Source organism: Cherax quadricarinatus, chromosome 91 (genome assembly GCF_038502225.1).
Source record: "Cherax quadricarinatus isolate ZL_2023a chromosome 91, ASM3850222v1, whole genome shotgun sequence".
Taxonomy (NCBI): domain Eukaryota; kingdom Metazoa; phylum Arthropoda; class Malacostraca; order Decapoda; family Parastacidae; genus Cherax; species Cherax quadricarinatus.
Window position 1 is genome coordinate 15,215,342 of NC_091382.1, and position 16,120 is coordinate 15,231,461.

The 16,120-nt window shown below is 43.4% G+C and overlaps 1 protein-coding gene across 1 annotated transcript in view; it reads right to left on the bottom strand.

The window, feature by feature from the left end:
• The window catches only part of LOC128704840 (phosphatidylinositol phosphatase PTPRQ), a 166,697-nt gene extending 151,052 nt beyond the window's left edge, over nt 1–15,645 (bottom strand). Inside the window, exons 1-2 of the mRNA XM_070104419.1 lie at nt 15,619–15,645; nt 12,917–12,953 (exon numbers count right to left, since the gene is read on the bottom strand). Of these exons, the coding sequence (XP_069960520.1) occupies nt 12,917–12,953; nt 15,619–15,645 (64 nt within the window). The remainder of the gene's footprint in view (nt 1–12,916; nt 12,954–15,618) is intronic.
• Nucleotides 15,646–16,120: the final 475 nt, after the last annotated feature.

Below are 16,120 nucleotides of genomic sequence, written 5' to 3' on the forward strand. Positions count from 1 at the left end.
TACATAGCATCAGAAATCTTCCTTATGAAGAAAGATTGAAGACTCTTAAGTTACATTCACTTGTTAGACGAAGAATGAGGGGAGACCTGATCGAAGTGTATAAGTGGAAGATAGGTATTAATAAAGGGGATATTAATAAGGTCTTGAGGATGTCTCTCCAAGAGAGAACGCGCAGTAATGGATTTAAATTAGATAAGTTTAGATTTAGAAAGGACATAGGAAAGTATTGGTTTGGAAATAGGGTAGTTGATGAGTGGAACAGTCTACCTAGTTGGGTTATTGAGGCTGGGACTTTGGGTAGTTTCAAATCTAGGTTGGATAAGTACATGAGTGGGATGGGTTGGATTTGAGTGGGACTTTCACATCAGAGCTTATTTCTTGGGTGGCATTGAAAATTGGGTAGGGCAAATGTTTTGTTAGTGGGATGAATTGTAAAGGACCTGCCTAGTATGGGCCAGCAGGCCTCCTGCAGTGTTCCTCCTTTCTTATGTTCTTATGTTCTTATGTTATAAACACTTCCAGCTTGCCGGCACACAGGCTGTCCTCACCTTTCTCCACACACCCTCCCCATTATAAACACTCCCAGCTTGCCGGCCCACAGGCTGTCCTCACATTCCCCCACACACTCTCCCCATTCTAAACACTTCCAGCTTGCCGGCCCACAGGCTGTCCTCACCTTCCCCCACACACCCTCCCCATTATAAACACTCCCAGCTTGCCAGCCCACAGGCTGTCCTCACCTTCCCTCACCCACCCTCCCCATTACAAATACTCTCAGCTTGCCGGCCCACAGGCTGTTCTCACCTTCCCCCACACACCCTCTCTATCATAAACACTCCCAGTTTGCCAGCCCAGAGGCTGTCCTCACCGTCCCTCACCCACCCTCCCCATTACAAATACTCTCAGCTTGCCGGCCCACAGGCTGTCCTCACCTTCACCCACACACCCGCCCCCATTATAAATACTCTCAGGTTGCCGGTACACTTTCAACCATTATAAACACTCTTAGCTTGCCGGCCCACAGGCTGCCCTCACCTTTCCCCACACATTATCCCCATTATAAACACTTCCAGCTTGCCGGCCCACAGGCTGCTCTCTCATTCCCCCCACACACCCTCCCCATTATAAACACTCCCAGCTTGCCAGCCCACAGGCTGTCCTCACCTTCCCCCACACACCCTCCCCCATTATAAACACTCTCAGCTTGCCGGCCCACAGGCTGCCCTTGCCTTCCCCTACACACTCTCCCCATTATAAACACTCCCAGCTTGCTGTCCCACAGGCTGTCCTCACCTTCCCCCCACACCCTCCCCATCATAAACACTCCCAGCTTGCCTGCCCACAGGCTGTCCTCACCTTCCCCCACACACCCTTCCCTTCATAAACACTCCCAGCTTGCCGGCCCACAGGCTGTCTTCACCTTCCCCTACACACCCTCCCTACTATAAACACTCCCCAGCTTGCCGGCCCACAGGCTGTCCTCACCTTCCTCCACACACCCTCCCCTTTATAAACACTCCCAGCTTGCTGGCCCACAGGCTGTCCTCACCTTCCCCCACACACCCTCCCCACTATAAACACTCCCAGCTTGCCGGCCCACAGGCTGTCCTCACCTTCCCCTACACACCCTCCCTATTATAAACACTCCCCATCTTGCTGGCCCACAGGCTGTCCTCATCTTCCCCCACACACCCTCCCCACTATAAACACTCCCAGCTTGCCGGCCCACAGGCTTTCCTCACCTTCTCCCACACACCCTGCCCATTATAAACACTCCCAGCTTGCCGGCCCACAGGCTGTCCTCACCTTCCGCCACACACTCTCCCCATTATAAACACTTCCAGCTTGCTGGCCCACAGGCTGTCATCACCTTCCTCCACACACTCTCCCCATTATAAACACTCCCAGCTTGCCGGCCCACAGGCTGTCCTCACCTTCCGCCACACTCCCTCCCCATTCTAAAGACTTCCAGCTTGCCGGCCCACAGGCTGTCCTCATCTTCCCCCACACACCCTACACATTATAAACACTCCCAGCTTGCCGGCCCACAGGCTGTCCTCACCTTCTCCTACACACCTTCCCCATTATAAACACCCCACGATACCACCACTCTCTCTCTCTCCTGTGAACTTCATTGTAAACTTCCAAAGCTTCCTCTGTGATGACTTCACATCACAAAATAACAAGAATATCTTCGCTGTCCGGCTCTTGTCCCAGTAGATACAGCAGTGTTTGTGGATATACTAGGGACAAAATACTTTTTAAATGTAAGGTGCCTACTCGCTCCAATTACTACATACAGATTGTATTCCAGAAGAACAGTTTTTTTGTAGCCAGGTAGAACTTCTCAGAAAATTAAAGGATATCCATAATCCTGTGGTATATGTAGAAACAAACCTGGTGCTACAAGAGGAATGTTCAGCAGTACCTCAGGGACTCCTCTCCGAAGATCAAGACTGCCCTCATGGGCTGTGTTGTGAAGTCGTGGCTAAGGTAATCCATGAGCTCCTCAAATCGTTTGAAGTGACATACGCTTCTTAGCTGATGGTGACACTATTGACAAAGACTGAAAGTCCCACACTGACCTCAACTCAGAGGTAAATAACTGGTAGAATTCTGTCATCACTAAGGCTCCACAGTTAGACAGAGCTCAAAACATTGCATTTGGGAATTCTAACACAATTCCTTTGACCACCACAGAGGGAACAGATCCTGTTCCCAGCAGTGAAGCAAGCCTTAGATCTGTTAACTCTCCTACACCTGACATCACAGCTTCAGCACCTGCCAGTACACCAGACAGCACACATACCATCACTGATCGTACACCTGTCAGCACACCTGCCGACACTACTCCAACATCTGGCAGCAGTGCTTCATCTGCAAGTACTGAGTCAGGATTTTCTCCAACAGAGATTGGTGCAGTTAATAATCAAGGGACTATCACTGCACCTGAAAAGGTGCTGCACCAAAGTACGAACAGCAGGGACATCTGTCAGAACTGTACAAGGGCGTGGTAGAGAACGTGGTAGAGGATATGGAAGAGGACGTGAAGGAGAAAGACATGTACAGCCGTCTCACCTTCCACCAACACTGTCCATGGAAAACATTCATCAGATACACAATCATCAGGCTCACCAGCGACAGAATCTGCAGATAAATCAGGAGCAAAACACAAGAGCTGCAACAAATAGGAGTCCACCCTCCCAGGCACCTAGGCAGTGCTCTCGCTGTCACTGGAGGGGACACACCACTAACAATTGCCTGTGAGATACCAGGCGCAAGAGGGGACATCAGGAGGACCAGTGTCGGATGAAAAAGGAACTTGACAGACAGGATCACTTTTTTTAGAGACCTGTTCTCAGAACAAACCTGCAGGATCTGTGAAATGGTGAACACACACATCACGCACTCAGCTACTCCTATCTCAGCCCAGCAGGTGGTATTGTGCCTTACACAAGATCATAGATATACATAACATCAGCTGCCTTGGTGCCGTACCTCCCTCACACCTTACACACCCACCACTTCAAGCTGATCACATAATGAGGACCCAGTCTTTTAGCATCCTGTCGGCCAACATTAGAGGTTTTATTACCAATACTGGAGAGCTCACACACAACACTCAGCGTCCCGACATGATAGCTGTTACTGAAACACTTTTGGACGACAGAACTCCAAAAATTTTACAAGAATTGCTGGCTACACCTCATGGATGAGAAGAGACAGGCAAGGGCAAGGAGAAGTACTGCTGTGTGCTTTTCTAAAAATGTACATGCCCAGCACACTGATGTTGCCATCCCTACTCATCTTGAAGTGATGTTCTTCGAGGTATGCATAAACACAAGTACCTCTGTACTAGTATATGCAATGTACAGACCTCAGGGGCAACATGCAGACCCCATCAACTTCCTAATGGATAATGTGGACTCCCTTCTGCTCCAACACAACTCCCAACATATCATAATTGTGGGTGACCTCAACCAACACCTTACACAGAGAAACTTTGATGACCTTCTTGCAGAATTTAACATGAGAAAGTTTGATTTCCCTACTCATATCTCTGGCTCCTCCCTTGACCCAGTAGTGAGTGATCAGGCAGAAGGTACAGTCACATGTCAACCCCTCGGCTATGTTAGATCTTCTGACCACAAGGCTGTTTTTACGACACTAAGATCCCAACAGAACAACAGAATGAGGTGAGGAGTCCACACGCACAACCTGGCTATGGGAAAGAGGTAATTAGCACTTTGCTCTGAGCTCGCCATCACCAATTGGAATGCTCTTCTCTAAGGAGAAGTTGACAACTAAATGAAAGCCTTCACTGGACACATCCTTAATCTACAACAAGAACACATTCCTCATCGGCAATATGTGACGAATCCTACAGATCAGCCTTGGTTTGGCTTTCGTTGTAGAGAGGCTGCTACTGTTAAGTACAAAGCATGGCGAATGTATAAAAGACATCCTACCACCTATAACAGGAACTTGCACAGGCAAGCCTGTAGGCATATGGGTGACGTTCAAAAGTGGGCCATCTCTTTATAGAAGGTGGATACTAAAAGAAAGCTAGCATCAGGTTGAGTAGGCTCCAAAACCTGGTGGTCCCTGGTCAAGAGCAGACAAGGTTATCGGCCTGATGAACTCATTCCACCTCTAAATCGACAGGATGGGACCATCTCTATTAGTAGTCAAGAGAAGGCGGACCTCTTTGCCGAACACTTTGCTACCAAGATGCAAGGTCCTGATCTAGCTGCAAGAACTGTCAAAACTGTCAGTGGTGACAATAAGGCAGGAGGAGGTATATTTCCTTCATAAATCGCTTAACCAAGAAAAGACTGTGGGCCCAGACAAGTTGAGCCCAAGATTGTTGAGATATACAGACCAGCTTGCAGCACCTCTAGCTCACATCTTTCAGGAATATCTACAACTACATTGTAAATCTTGAAAACAAGGCAGCCAGGAAGCTTGCAGCACTTCGACGTATCTCGCATTTGCTCGAAAGTAGGGGTTGCAAGATTCTGTATGAGGCACAAGTACGCTCACACCTTGAGTATGCTCCACTTTCTTGGTTTGCCTGCCCCCATCCCCTCTCATCTGTGACTGTTTGACAGAGTAGAGAACAGAGCAAGACACCTCATTTCTCGCCTGGGCCCATCCTGGATAGATCTGTCATTTCAGCAGAGCCTTCAACACAGGAGGGATTTGGGTGGCCTTACTGTTATGTACAAGGCCAATATTGTCAAAGTACCACACTTGGATCCACTTCGAGGACAGCGAGAAGCAAACTTCTATACCACAAGATGGACAGAAAGCAGCAACTTCACTCTGGCTGTACCCTTCTCCAGAACATCACTTCATCTGAGATATTTATCCCCAGGATGACTCGAGTATAGAACAAGTTCGTATAGCATAATGATATCAACGAGATAAAATCAGTTGATCAAATGAAAATGATGGCCCACAGATGGCCCCAGCTTCATCCTGTTCCATACTTGTCTGTTTCATAACAATAAAAATGCTTTCAAATAAGCTGATGTAGGTAACAGCTCTTAGCTTGTTAATAAAGTAAGGAATCCTTAACTTGTCAATAGATTGCCAATAAAGTTAGGGATCCTTATCCTAACCTTGTCACACCCTGTGTGAAAAACAGGAAAAAACATATTCATTATAATGTTTTACCTATGTTCATGATATTGAGCATATGCATGTACTGTTTTTACATGAGCATGTATGATGGGCTGGGTTTGGTTAAGGAGATAAGGTGCCTTTAACAATAGTTTTAAAAATCCTGGTTGAGTCAGTGGTTCCGGAGATTTCTGGCAGAGAGTTCCAGATTTCGGGCATATTAATGTACATTGAATTTTTGAAGAGATTTAGCCTGACACGGGGAATGTCATAGAAATTTTTATGTCTAGTATTATGTCTATGGGTTCTATTGCAACTGTCAAGAAAGTGCTTCGGTTCGGGATTCATATTAGGCCAGTTAACAGAGCTTAGATGTTTGTTAGGAGGAAGGTTGGGTAGTGTTGTCTGTGATTGTCCTCGCTCTAAGAGGGGCTAGTATGTTTGTCCATATATTGTCAATTACGACTGCACTCGTCTCAGTCTTGTTGGTTTCGTAACTGGTGGTATGAGTAGTGTATTATTCATACTGTTAATGAAATCAGTAACAGGTTGGTCATCTGTTAGGTCAAGGTTGATGTTGAAGTCTCCTGCAGTAATAGGTGGTGCTTGTTCATTTGTTTCTGTTATCAGTGTTTTCAGTTTATCACTAGAAGCTGGAGATTAGTATGACGCAGCCTGAATATGGCCCCAGTTGCATAGAGTTTTTATTTTTTTTTTCAGAGAAGTTTGCAAATATATATATTCACCATATTCATCACTGAAGGATATAATGTTGCAACATGATAGTTGATTAGAGTAATAAATGGCAATACCTCCACCAAGTTTCTCTTATCTGCAGTTGTGGATTGCTGTGTATCCTGGTAGTGAGTACATATCTATTGTGTCTTGTTTAAGACAATCTTCAGTAAGAATAATACAGAAGGTTGTCTTTAATGAATCTAAGAGTGCCAGAAGGTCATCATAGAGTTTACTTAGGGATCTAATATTGTAATTCAAAATTGTAATATTTCCAGCGTTGCTGAGGACAGTACTGACTTCTGTTGCTGTGTAGTACACAGTGGAAATAAATGGTATAAAATACCGACACAATGGCAATATAAACACAAATGCAGTATAATGTGATCCTTTATTGATTACGTTTCGCCCACACAGTGGGCTTCTTCAAGAAGCCCACTGTGTGGGCGAAACGTAGTCAATAAAGGATCACATTATACTGCATTTGTGTTTATATTGCCGTAGTACACAATGTTGCTTTCAGTTAGATGTTGACTGCGATTTAGATTATATAGATATAGTTCAGGGTCGATGTCAGCATTAGTATTTAGATCAACTGATAAATATTTAAACGATTAGAATTTCAGAAGAGTGATAAGAGGTAATATTAATATCTGTAATAAGTTGGTAATTGTACAATATTGGTGTTAATATATATTATTCAAGGAGATTATCAAAAGTAATTAACGTATAGTGTTAGAGTTGAAGATTGAGACACTTATGCAGCATATGGGAATCTTTATTCCCATATCTTTATCCTGAATAAAGATTCCCATATGCTGCATAAGTGTCTCAATCTTCAACTTGTCGGTTTTTCAAACCATTCATCACAGTGTTAGAGTAGTAATGAAATATAATGAACGATTAAGACTAGATCTATCAGTATCACCTGACTCTTATTGCACTAACGATGTTATAAACTGTACAATAGACAGTAAACTATCAAGTGTATAGTTCTGTACTTGTTAAGGACGGTTAAATGTAGTTACAAATATAAAACAATAAAACTGTATACCTCTTTAGGCAAACAAAATGGAGATCTTGAGGTGTCTAACAAGAATATAAACTATGAGATAGTTAGAACTTAGACACTTCAATGTTGTTAAATTAACAAAATTAGAAATATCAAAACTAGGTTTCATAGAGAATAATAGGATAAATAACTTGGGGTTTCATAACACTGAATGTTAAGGAGTTTTGAGTAAAGTGAGAAAAAAAACATTGTAGATGAATGGTTCAGAGAACCGACATGTTGATAAATTAGACACATGTGCAACTCTTGGGTATCTTTATTGAGGAAACGTTTCGCCACACAGTGGCTTCATCAGTCCATACAAAGGATAAACTTGAGGAACAGGAGGAGAATGAGGTAATCAGTCCCTCAGCCTTGAGTCGATGTGATCAGTCCATCAATCTTGAATAGAATACGGCATATGAGCGGAGAAGCAGCTTATAAACCGTATGGCAGGATCTTAATACTTGGGAATTCTTCACTTGCCTAACCCTTGGGCACGACCTACTTCCACATTGGACAAATGTGACACCACCTACAACTGCTGCACCTCTCCTGCCATACGGTTTATAAGCTGCTTCTCCGCTCATATACCCTATTCTTTTCAAGATTGATGGATTGACCACATCGACTCAAGGCTGAGGGACTGATTACCTCATTCTCCTCCTGTTCTTCAAGTTTATCCTTTGTATGGACTGATGTAGCCACTGTGTGGCTGGGGGACTTAAAATCAAAAGTGAGAGAAAGTGTTGTAAAAAGGCATAGTAGATAAACTTGTAGTGGTCAGTGTATACAATAATGGCGGCTTCTAGTTGACCTAAATACTCAAAGTAGCTTGTTAATAGGTAATATATATTGATTAAAGAAGATAATTATCCAAACAACGATGTAGTGAGTAATTAAAGTATGATGTTGGGCTGTGTGTTGGTAGATATAATGTTGATGGGTAGATTTTTGGATGTTCATGTTTTTTAGAGGAGCTACAGATATAACAGATGATGGTAGCAACAGTGAGAGTGAGAGATATATGTGTGGTTCACTGTCTCGTGGCTTGGTTGGTAGCATCTCCAGCACACACACTGAGCGTTTCAGGTTCGATCTGCAGTATGGAAGAAACACTGGGCGTGAGTCCTTCGGCTTGCAGACCCTGTTCACCTAATAGTAAGTAGGTATCTGGGTGACAGCCGACTAGTGAAGGTCGCATCCTGGGGGACAAAATTAACCTAAGGTGTCCGAAATGTTCTGCATAACCAGAGGCTTTCTACATATTGTGTCGCTGATGTCAACTATGGTCTGTATAAGTTGTATCTTGTACTCGTGGAAATAATGTTATTATTATTATTATTATTATTATTATTATTATTATTATTATAATTATTATTATTATTATTATTATTATTATTATTATGAAAATAATAATATTATTATTATAATGTCATCAGTGGACAAGAGAAAAGTGACAATTCATAAGTTAATGGAGGAGATAGTTAGGGGGAAAGATGTAATCAATGATAAGGAGAAAGGTGGTCTCTGGAGGGTACAGGTAATGAGTATAATGTTGGGGAGGTATGAGGTGGATTTAAGAATGCAGTGTTTGAGTGTGCAGCAGATGTTTATGGGTATAGGATGGTGGGTGCAGGTGGGAAGAAGAGCAGTTAGTGGCATGAAGAGGTAAGGAAGACAATACGGGAGAAAAAGTTGATATTCGAAAGATTTTAACAAAGTTAGAAAGATACACGGAAGGAGAACATGGAGAGTAAATGAGAGTTTAAAAGAGTGGTGAGGGAGTGTAAAACAAGAGCTAATGTGATAGTGGATGAGGTTTTATCAACAAACTTTCCTAAGAATAAGAACAGGTTTAGGAGTGAGATCATTTATGTGAGTGAACCGAGGGAACAAATGTGTTTATCAGTTAAAATTAAGAGAGAGGAGCCATTAAATGTGGAGATGGAGATACTAGGAAGACGGAGGTAATATTCTGAACAACTCTTGAGAGTTAGTGAAGAGACAAAGAGAGGCAGTGATTTCTTTCATTGGACAGGAAAGTATAACACATTTTAGGAGTGAGGAAGAGCCTCTCTCATTCTACCCACTGGTTGAGGCAGTGGATAGAACGAAAGTGTGTATAGACTGCATGAAGATAGAAATTCCTAAAAGCAGTTGGGGATGCAGTTTTGGAGTGATTGATGTATTGGTTAAATATATGCATTATTCCGAGGATAATATTTAATGCTTGGCAGACAACTTGCATAGTTATGTATAAGGAAAAAAGAGATAAAAGATGGTGCGAAATTATAGGGAAGAATCCTATTTATTATACTAGGTAAAGTGTATGGAAAAAATTATCATAGAAAAAAGTTAAGGATAAAACAGAGAGTATGACTGCAAAAAATAAGGAAATTTTAGGAAGTTCAGGACATGTGTAGTCCAAGTGTTTACACTGAGGCAAGCAAGTGAGCCCATACTGAAGTGGTATTCATTGTGCGGCTCGCGATGACTCAATTTGCAGTAGCTGCGGCTCTCTCAATCAATGTGTTTAACCGAAGTGGCTCTCTTGCAAAAATTAGTAAATAACACTGCCATACTGGATCAAAGCAGTCCGGGTGTTTACACTGAGGCAAACAAGTGAACCCATGCTGGATAAAAGCAGTCCGGGTGTTTACACTGCAGCAAACGAAACCATGCTGGATAAAAGTAACTAACTTTGTATTGCATTTATGAATGTAGGAATGACATTTGATAAGAACAATAGGAAAGTATAGTGACAGTTGTTGTAAATGTATGGAATAAATGGTAGACTACTTACAACAGTTGACAGTGAAGCTTAGGTTACTGTATGTAGGAGAGAGGTTAGATAGGAGTGAATGTATATAAGTTGTTCTTATGTCTTGAAATAGTGTCAGAACGAGAGCATGGTCATATTTATGATTCCAAGAGGCTGGAAGTACAGTGCTAGCACTCTGATGGCGGAAAGAGAGTGTCACTTTCGGAAGACCATTTGAAACAGAATATCTGTACACTTCTGACAAGACAGCTGTTGGATGAATGATGCGGGAGGTGTTTCGTTTTTGGGTCACCCCGCAATAGTGGGAGACGACCAGTGTGTTAAACAAAATTGTTCCTGATTTGGTTGCAACGGGAGATTACTAGACGTCAGAAAGTGAGAGTAGTGCTAAAATTTCTGATTATACCTCGTGGATCTCCACGGGAAAATGGAAAGGAATTTTTCCTCTGTAAGCGACCTGTGTCATAAGAAGTGACTAATATGCCGGGTGCAATGATAATAATAATAATAATAATAATAATAATAATAATAATAATAATAATAATAATAATAATAATAATAATAATAATAATAATAATAATAATAATAACAGTAATAATAATAATAATAATAATAATAATAATAATAATAATAATAATAATAATAATAATAATAATAATAATAATAACAGTAATAATAATAATAATAATAATAATAATAATAATAATAATAATAATAATAATAATAATAATAATAATAATAATAATAATTATAACAATACCTTTATTTACTACAAGTACATGTAAAAGTTGTACAAACCATATGTAAAGTAAAAGGACACAAGTGCAACTAATGTGACATTTTTATTGTGGCAACGTTTCGCTCTCCAGGAGCTTTGTCAAGCTGTTATAAACAGTACATGGACACAGAGGGTATATATAGGCTCAGAGTGAGGTGCAGCACTAGTGGTAGTAGTAGTAGTCGTAGTAGCAGTAGCAGCAGTAGCAGCAGCAGCAGTAGTAGTAGTAGTAGTAGTAGTAGTAGTAGTAGTAGTAGTAGTAGTAGTAGTGAGTAAAAGGATATGAAAGCAATTGCTTGGGTAACATAAAAATAGGTTAGACAAATAGCTGACATCAATGACATACTACTATATAGGAAGCCGCTTGTTATTTTATTTTATTATCACACTGGCCGATTCCCACCAAGGCAGGGTGGCCCGAAAAAGAAAAACTTTCACCATCATTCACTCCATCACTGTCTTGCCAGAAGGGTGCTTTACACTACAGTTTTTAAACTGCAACATTAACACCCCTCCTTGTTATGCTGAGCATTTCCCGCAAATTAGGTCAGTTTAGTCCCAGGATGCGACCCACACCAGTCCACTAACACCCAGGTACCCATTTTACTGATGGGTGAACATAGACAACCGGTGAAAAGAAACACGTCCAATGTTTCTACCCTTGCTGGAATTCGAACCCAGACCCCTCGCTGTATGAAGTGAGAACTTTAGCTGCCAGGCCACGGAGCAAAGAGTATGTTACAATTTATTCGGTGTATGTCACACTCCCATATAGGCTGCCTCACAACCAGGTGCTAAGGGTTTAACGATCGTTACGGTACCCGTCGTTAAATCAGTACCTTCGTTAATTGGCCAATCACAGGCAATCCCGCCTGTGAATTGACAGACTTGCCTAGCTGCTGGTTGTTACGGTACACTCTCTCTGGCTTCTGCTTTGACAAATGTCACCGTAGTGTACACTTACTGCTCCAGCTGTACATAATATATATAACGTACATGTATAAATCATCTGGTGAAGGCAAATATATATTATATTCTATTGAGTTTGGTTTGTTCCACGTTCACGTTACGACCAGGTCTCACAGGCCATTCTTCACCTGTGTTCATAATAAAGGGGCTAGTGACCACTTCTATATAAATTATTAAATTTAAAAAGAAAAACCAAAAGTTTTTCTTTTTAAGTCACCTGCCTGAGGAAGATAAGTCAGGTGAGCTGAATAAAAAACAAACGTTCTAGATGCTATATAGTAGACAGGAACAAAGAATGTTGTCATATTTTCCAAAAGTCTGAATATACTCATCTCACCGTCATCATCAATCCTAATCATCTATAGTTGGTCCCAGAAGATGAGGAGGTCCTCGTACCTCCTCCCATGGGAAACATAGGTCTGAGACACTCCCAAGAGAGGGAGCCAAGGCCGGGTCATCATCTGGAAAAGACCCGAGCCAGGAGAGTACCGGCGAATCGAGATCTATCGTCTATATTCCAAAGACAGTTCATAAAGTCTTCGACAGCCATGCTAGGTCATTCAGAACAAATGCTATTGTAAGAGAGCGTCGACCTAAATAACTTTGCAATGGACAAAGATACTTTCTTTTAGTACAACATAAATATTATCTTAACAGTAGGACACCTCATTCAGAATTTGCAGAACACAAAATTTTCCTTCTTTTCAACCCACACAAGTCTGATCAACCTGAGGAAGTAGTTACTTGCAAATCATTTGTAAACAGCAACTCGACAGACAACAGAACTGTTCTTTCTACATTACTGATTCAATTCAATGAGTAATTCACTGACGAAAAACACAAACACTTTAAATAAACAGCAGCTCCACAGACAACAGAACTGTTCTTTCTACATTACTGATTCAATTCAATGAGTAATTCACTGACGAAAAACACAAACACTTTAAATAAACGAGAAAAAAAGGGCACTTGCCATCTCCCACGTCAGCATAATATTCTTCCTCTTCTTTCTGTAAAAGAAGGAAAAAACAATTATATACGTTTATGCATAATTATTATGAAATTATATGAAGAAAACGTTCACAGTAAACAAGTAGGTGTTGCAACAAGGCTGAGTGTGAGGTGTTGCTAGGCTAGCCAGGACGACTCTGAGTGTGAGGTATTGCTAGGCTGGCCTGGACGACTCTGAGTGTGAGGTATTGCTAGGCTGGCCTGGACGACTGAGTGTGAGGTGTTGCTAGGCTGGCCTGGACGACTGAGTGTGAGGTGTTGCTAGGCTGGCCTGGACGACTGTGAGTGTGAGGTATTGCTAGACTGGTCTGGACGACTCTGAGTGTGAGGTGTTGCTAGACTGGCCTGGACGACTCTGAGTGTGAGGTGTTGCTAGGCTGGCCTGGACGACTCTGAGTGTGAGGTGTTGCTAGGCTGGCCTGGACGACTCTGAGTGCGAGGTGTTGCTAGGCTACCCTGGACGACTCTGAGTGTGAGGTGTTGCTAGGCTAGCCTGGACGACTCTGAATGTGAGGTGCTGCTAGGCTGGCCTGGACGACTCTGAATGTGAGGTGTTGCTAGGCTGGCCTGGACGACTCTGAATGTGAGGTGTTGCTAGGCTGGCCTGGACGACTCTGAGTGTGAGGTGTTGCTAGGCTGGCCTGGACGACTCTGAGTGTGTGGTGTTGCTAGGCTACCCTGGACGACTCTGAGTGTGAGGTGTTGCTAGGTTACCCTGAACGACTCTGAGTGTGAGGTGTTGCTAGGCTGGCCTGGACGACTGAGTGTGAGGTGTTGTTAGGCTGGCCTGGACGACTCTGAGTGTGAGGTGTTGCTAGGCTGGCCTGGACGACTCTGAGTGTGTGGTGTTGCTAGGCTACCCTGGACGACTCTGAGTGTGAGGTGTTGCTAGGTTACCCTGAACGACTCTGAGTGTGAGGTGTTGCTAGGCTGGCCTGGACGACTGAGTGTGAGGTGTTGTTAGGCTGGCCTGGAGGACTCTGAGTGTGAGGTGTTGCTAGGCTGGCCTGGACGACTGAGTGTGAGGTGTTGCTAGGCTGGCCTGGACGACTCTGAGTGTGAGGTGTTGCTAGGCTGGCCTGGACGACTGAGTGTGAGGTATTGCTAGGCTGGCCTGGACGACTGAGTGTGAGGTATTGCTAGGCTGGCCTGGACGATTGAGTGTGAGGTGTTGCTAGGCTGGCCTGGACGACTGAGTGTGAGGTATTGCTAAGCTGGCCTGGACGACTGAGTGTGAGGTGTTGCTAGGCTGGCCTGGACGGCTGAGTGCGAGATGTTGCTAGGCTGGCCTGGACGACTGAGTGTGAGGTGTTGCTAGGCTGGCCTGGACGACTGAGTGTGAGGTATTGCTAGGCTGGCCTGGACGACTGAGTGTGGAGTGTTGCTAGGCTGGCCTGGACGACTGAGTGTGAGGTATTGCTAGGCTGGCCTGGACGACTGAGTGTGAGGTGTTGCTAGGCTGGCCTGGACGACTGAGTGTGAGGTGTTGCTAGGCTAGCATGGACGACTGAGTGGGAGGTGTTGCTAGGCTGGCCTGGACGACTGAGTGTGAGGTATTGCTAGGCTGGCCTGGACGACTGAGTGTGAGGTGTTGCTAGGCTGGCCTGGACGACTGAGTATGAGGTGTTGCTAGGCTGGCCTGGACGACTGAGTGTGAGGTGTTGCTAGGCTGGCCTGGACGACTGAGTGGGAGGTGTTGCTAGGCTGGCCTGGACGACTGAGTGTGAGGTGTTGCTAGGCTGGCCTGGACGACTGAATGTGAGGTGTTGCTAGGCTGGCCTGGACGACTGAGTGTGAGGTGATGCTAGGCTGGCCTGGACGACTGAGTGTGAGGTGTTGCTAGGCTGGCCTGGACGACTGAGTGTGAGGTGTTGCTAGGCTGGCCTGGACGACTGAGTGTGAGGTGTTGCTAGGCTGGCCTGGACGACTGAGTGTGAGGTGTTGCTAGGCTGGCCTGGACGACTGAGTCTGAGGTGTTGCTAGGCTGGCCTGGACGACTGAGTGTGAGGTGTTGCTAGGCTGGCCTGGACGACTGAGTGTGAGGTGTTGCTAGGCTGGCCTGGACGACTGAGTGTGATGTGTTGCTAGGCTGGCCTGGACGACTGAGTGTGAGGTGTTGCTAGGCTGGCCTGGACGACTGAGTGTGAGGTGTTGCTAGGCTGGCCTGGACGAATTAACAAGTAAATCTTCCAAATGTGTCTTACCAACCTGTCAGTATTTCATAATATTTTGATATTTCTTTTAGGATATTGATCCATCTGAGATAAAAGAATTTGTCTTTAGATTTTCTTCAACTCTGACTCTCCTTAGTGGAAGGTTTGACTTAATGTAATGTTTGACTTAATCAACACGAATCGAATTTGAATAGCAAGTTCGATTCGTGTTGATTCTTCGACGTTAATACTTGCATAACATACCTATGTCACACTCTTTATAATCTTTTCACGTACACTAACGTACACTGGACGTACACTGGACGTACACTGGACGTACACTGGACATACAGGATCCTGGGGTCATATAATACAACAATACTTCTCGGACTGCACAGTGGCCAGAATACATCCAGTAGCAACATCAGTTATGACGCTCTGTGGAGTCACTGTGTTGCGGCTGTGAAGACAATCTTAATGACACAATCAACACTGTGTGGGAATTACTTACAAACTTATCATTGACTGATTCGTTCATTTGTTCATCTCTTTCTTTCCCGGAATCAATCTTGTGACTTCTCTTTGTACATAAGTTTTATCTCAGGTTGTCACTTTAGTTACATTGTTTACTAGTTCTGCTACAACTACAGGAGTAAAGTTGTGAGGATGTAACCTAACTGGCTGATGCTTGAACCCACTTGACTATATATTTACATAAATCGCCAATATTCAACAGAGGGAAATATTATTTCCGTTTAATATCATAAAGGTCACAGCAACTAATCCCTCACCTGAACGTTTGAAGGAACAGTGAGGGGGAAGGAGTATCAAATCAATTAAGCAAAAAACATTCACCAGTTTACATACACGATGTTACAGGTGTACAAGTGTGGCTTCCCTAACTGACAAACTTATGTGTAAAAAGCTTAAGCATTGAAAATATAAAATAATTTCATGTCACATATAATTAAATAGAGGAATTTTCTTGCTATAATGAGATCTATAATTTACCT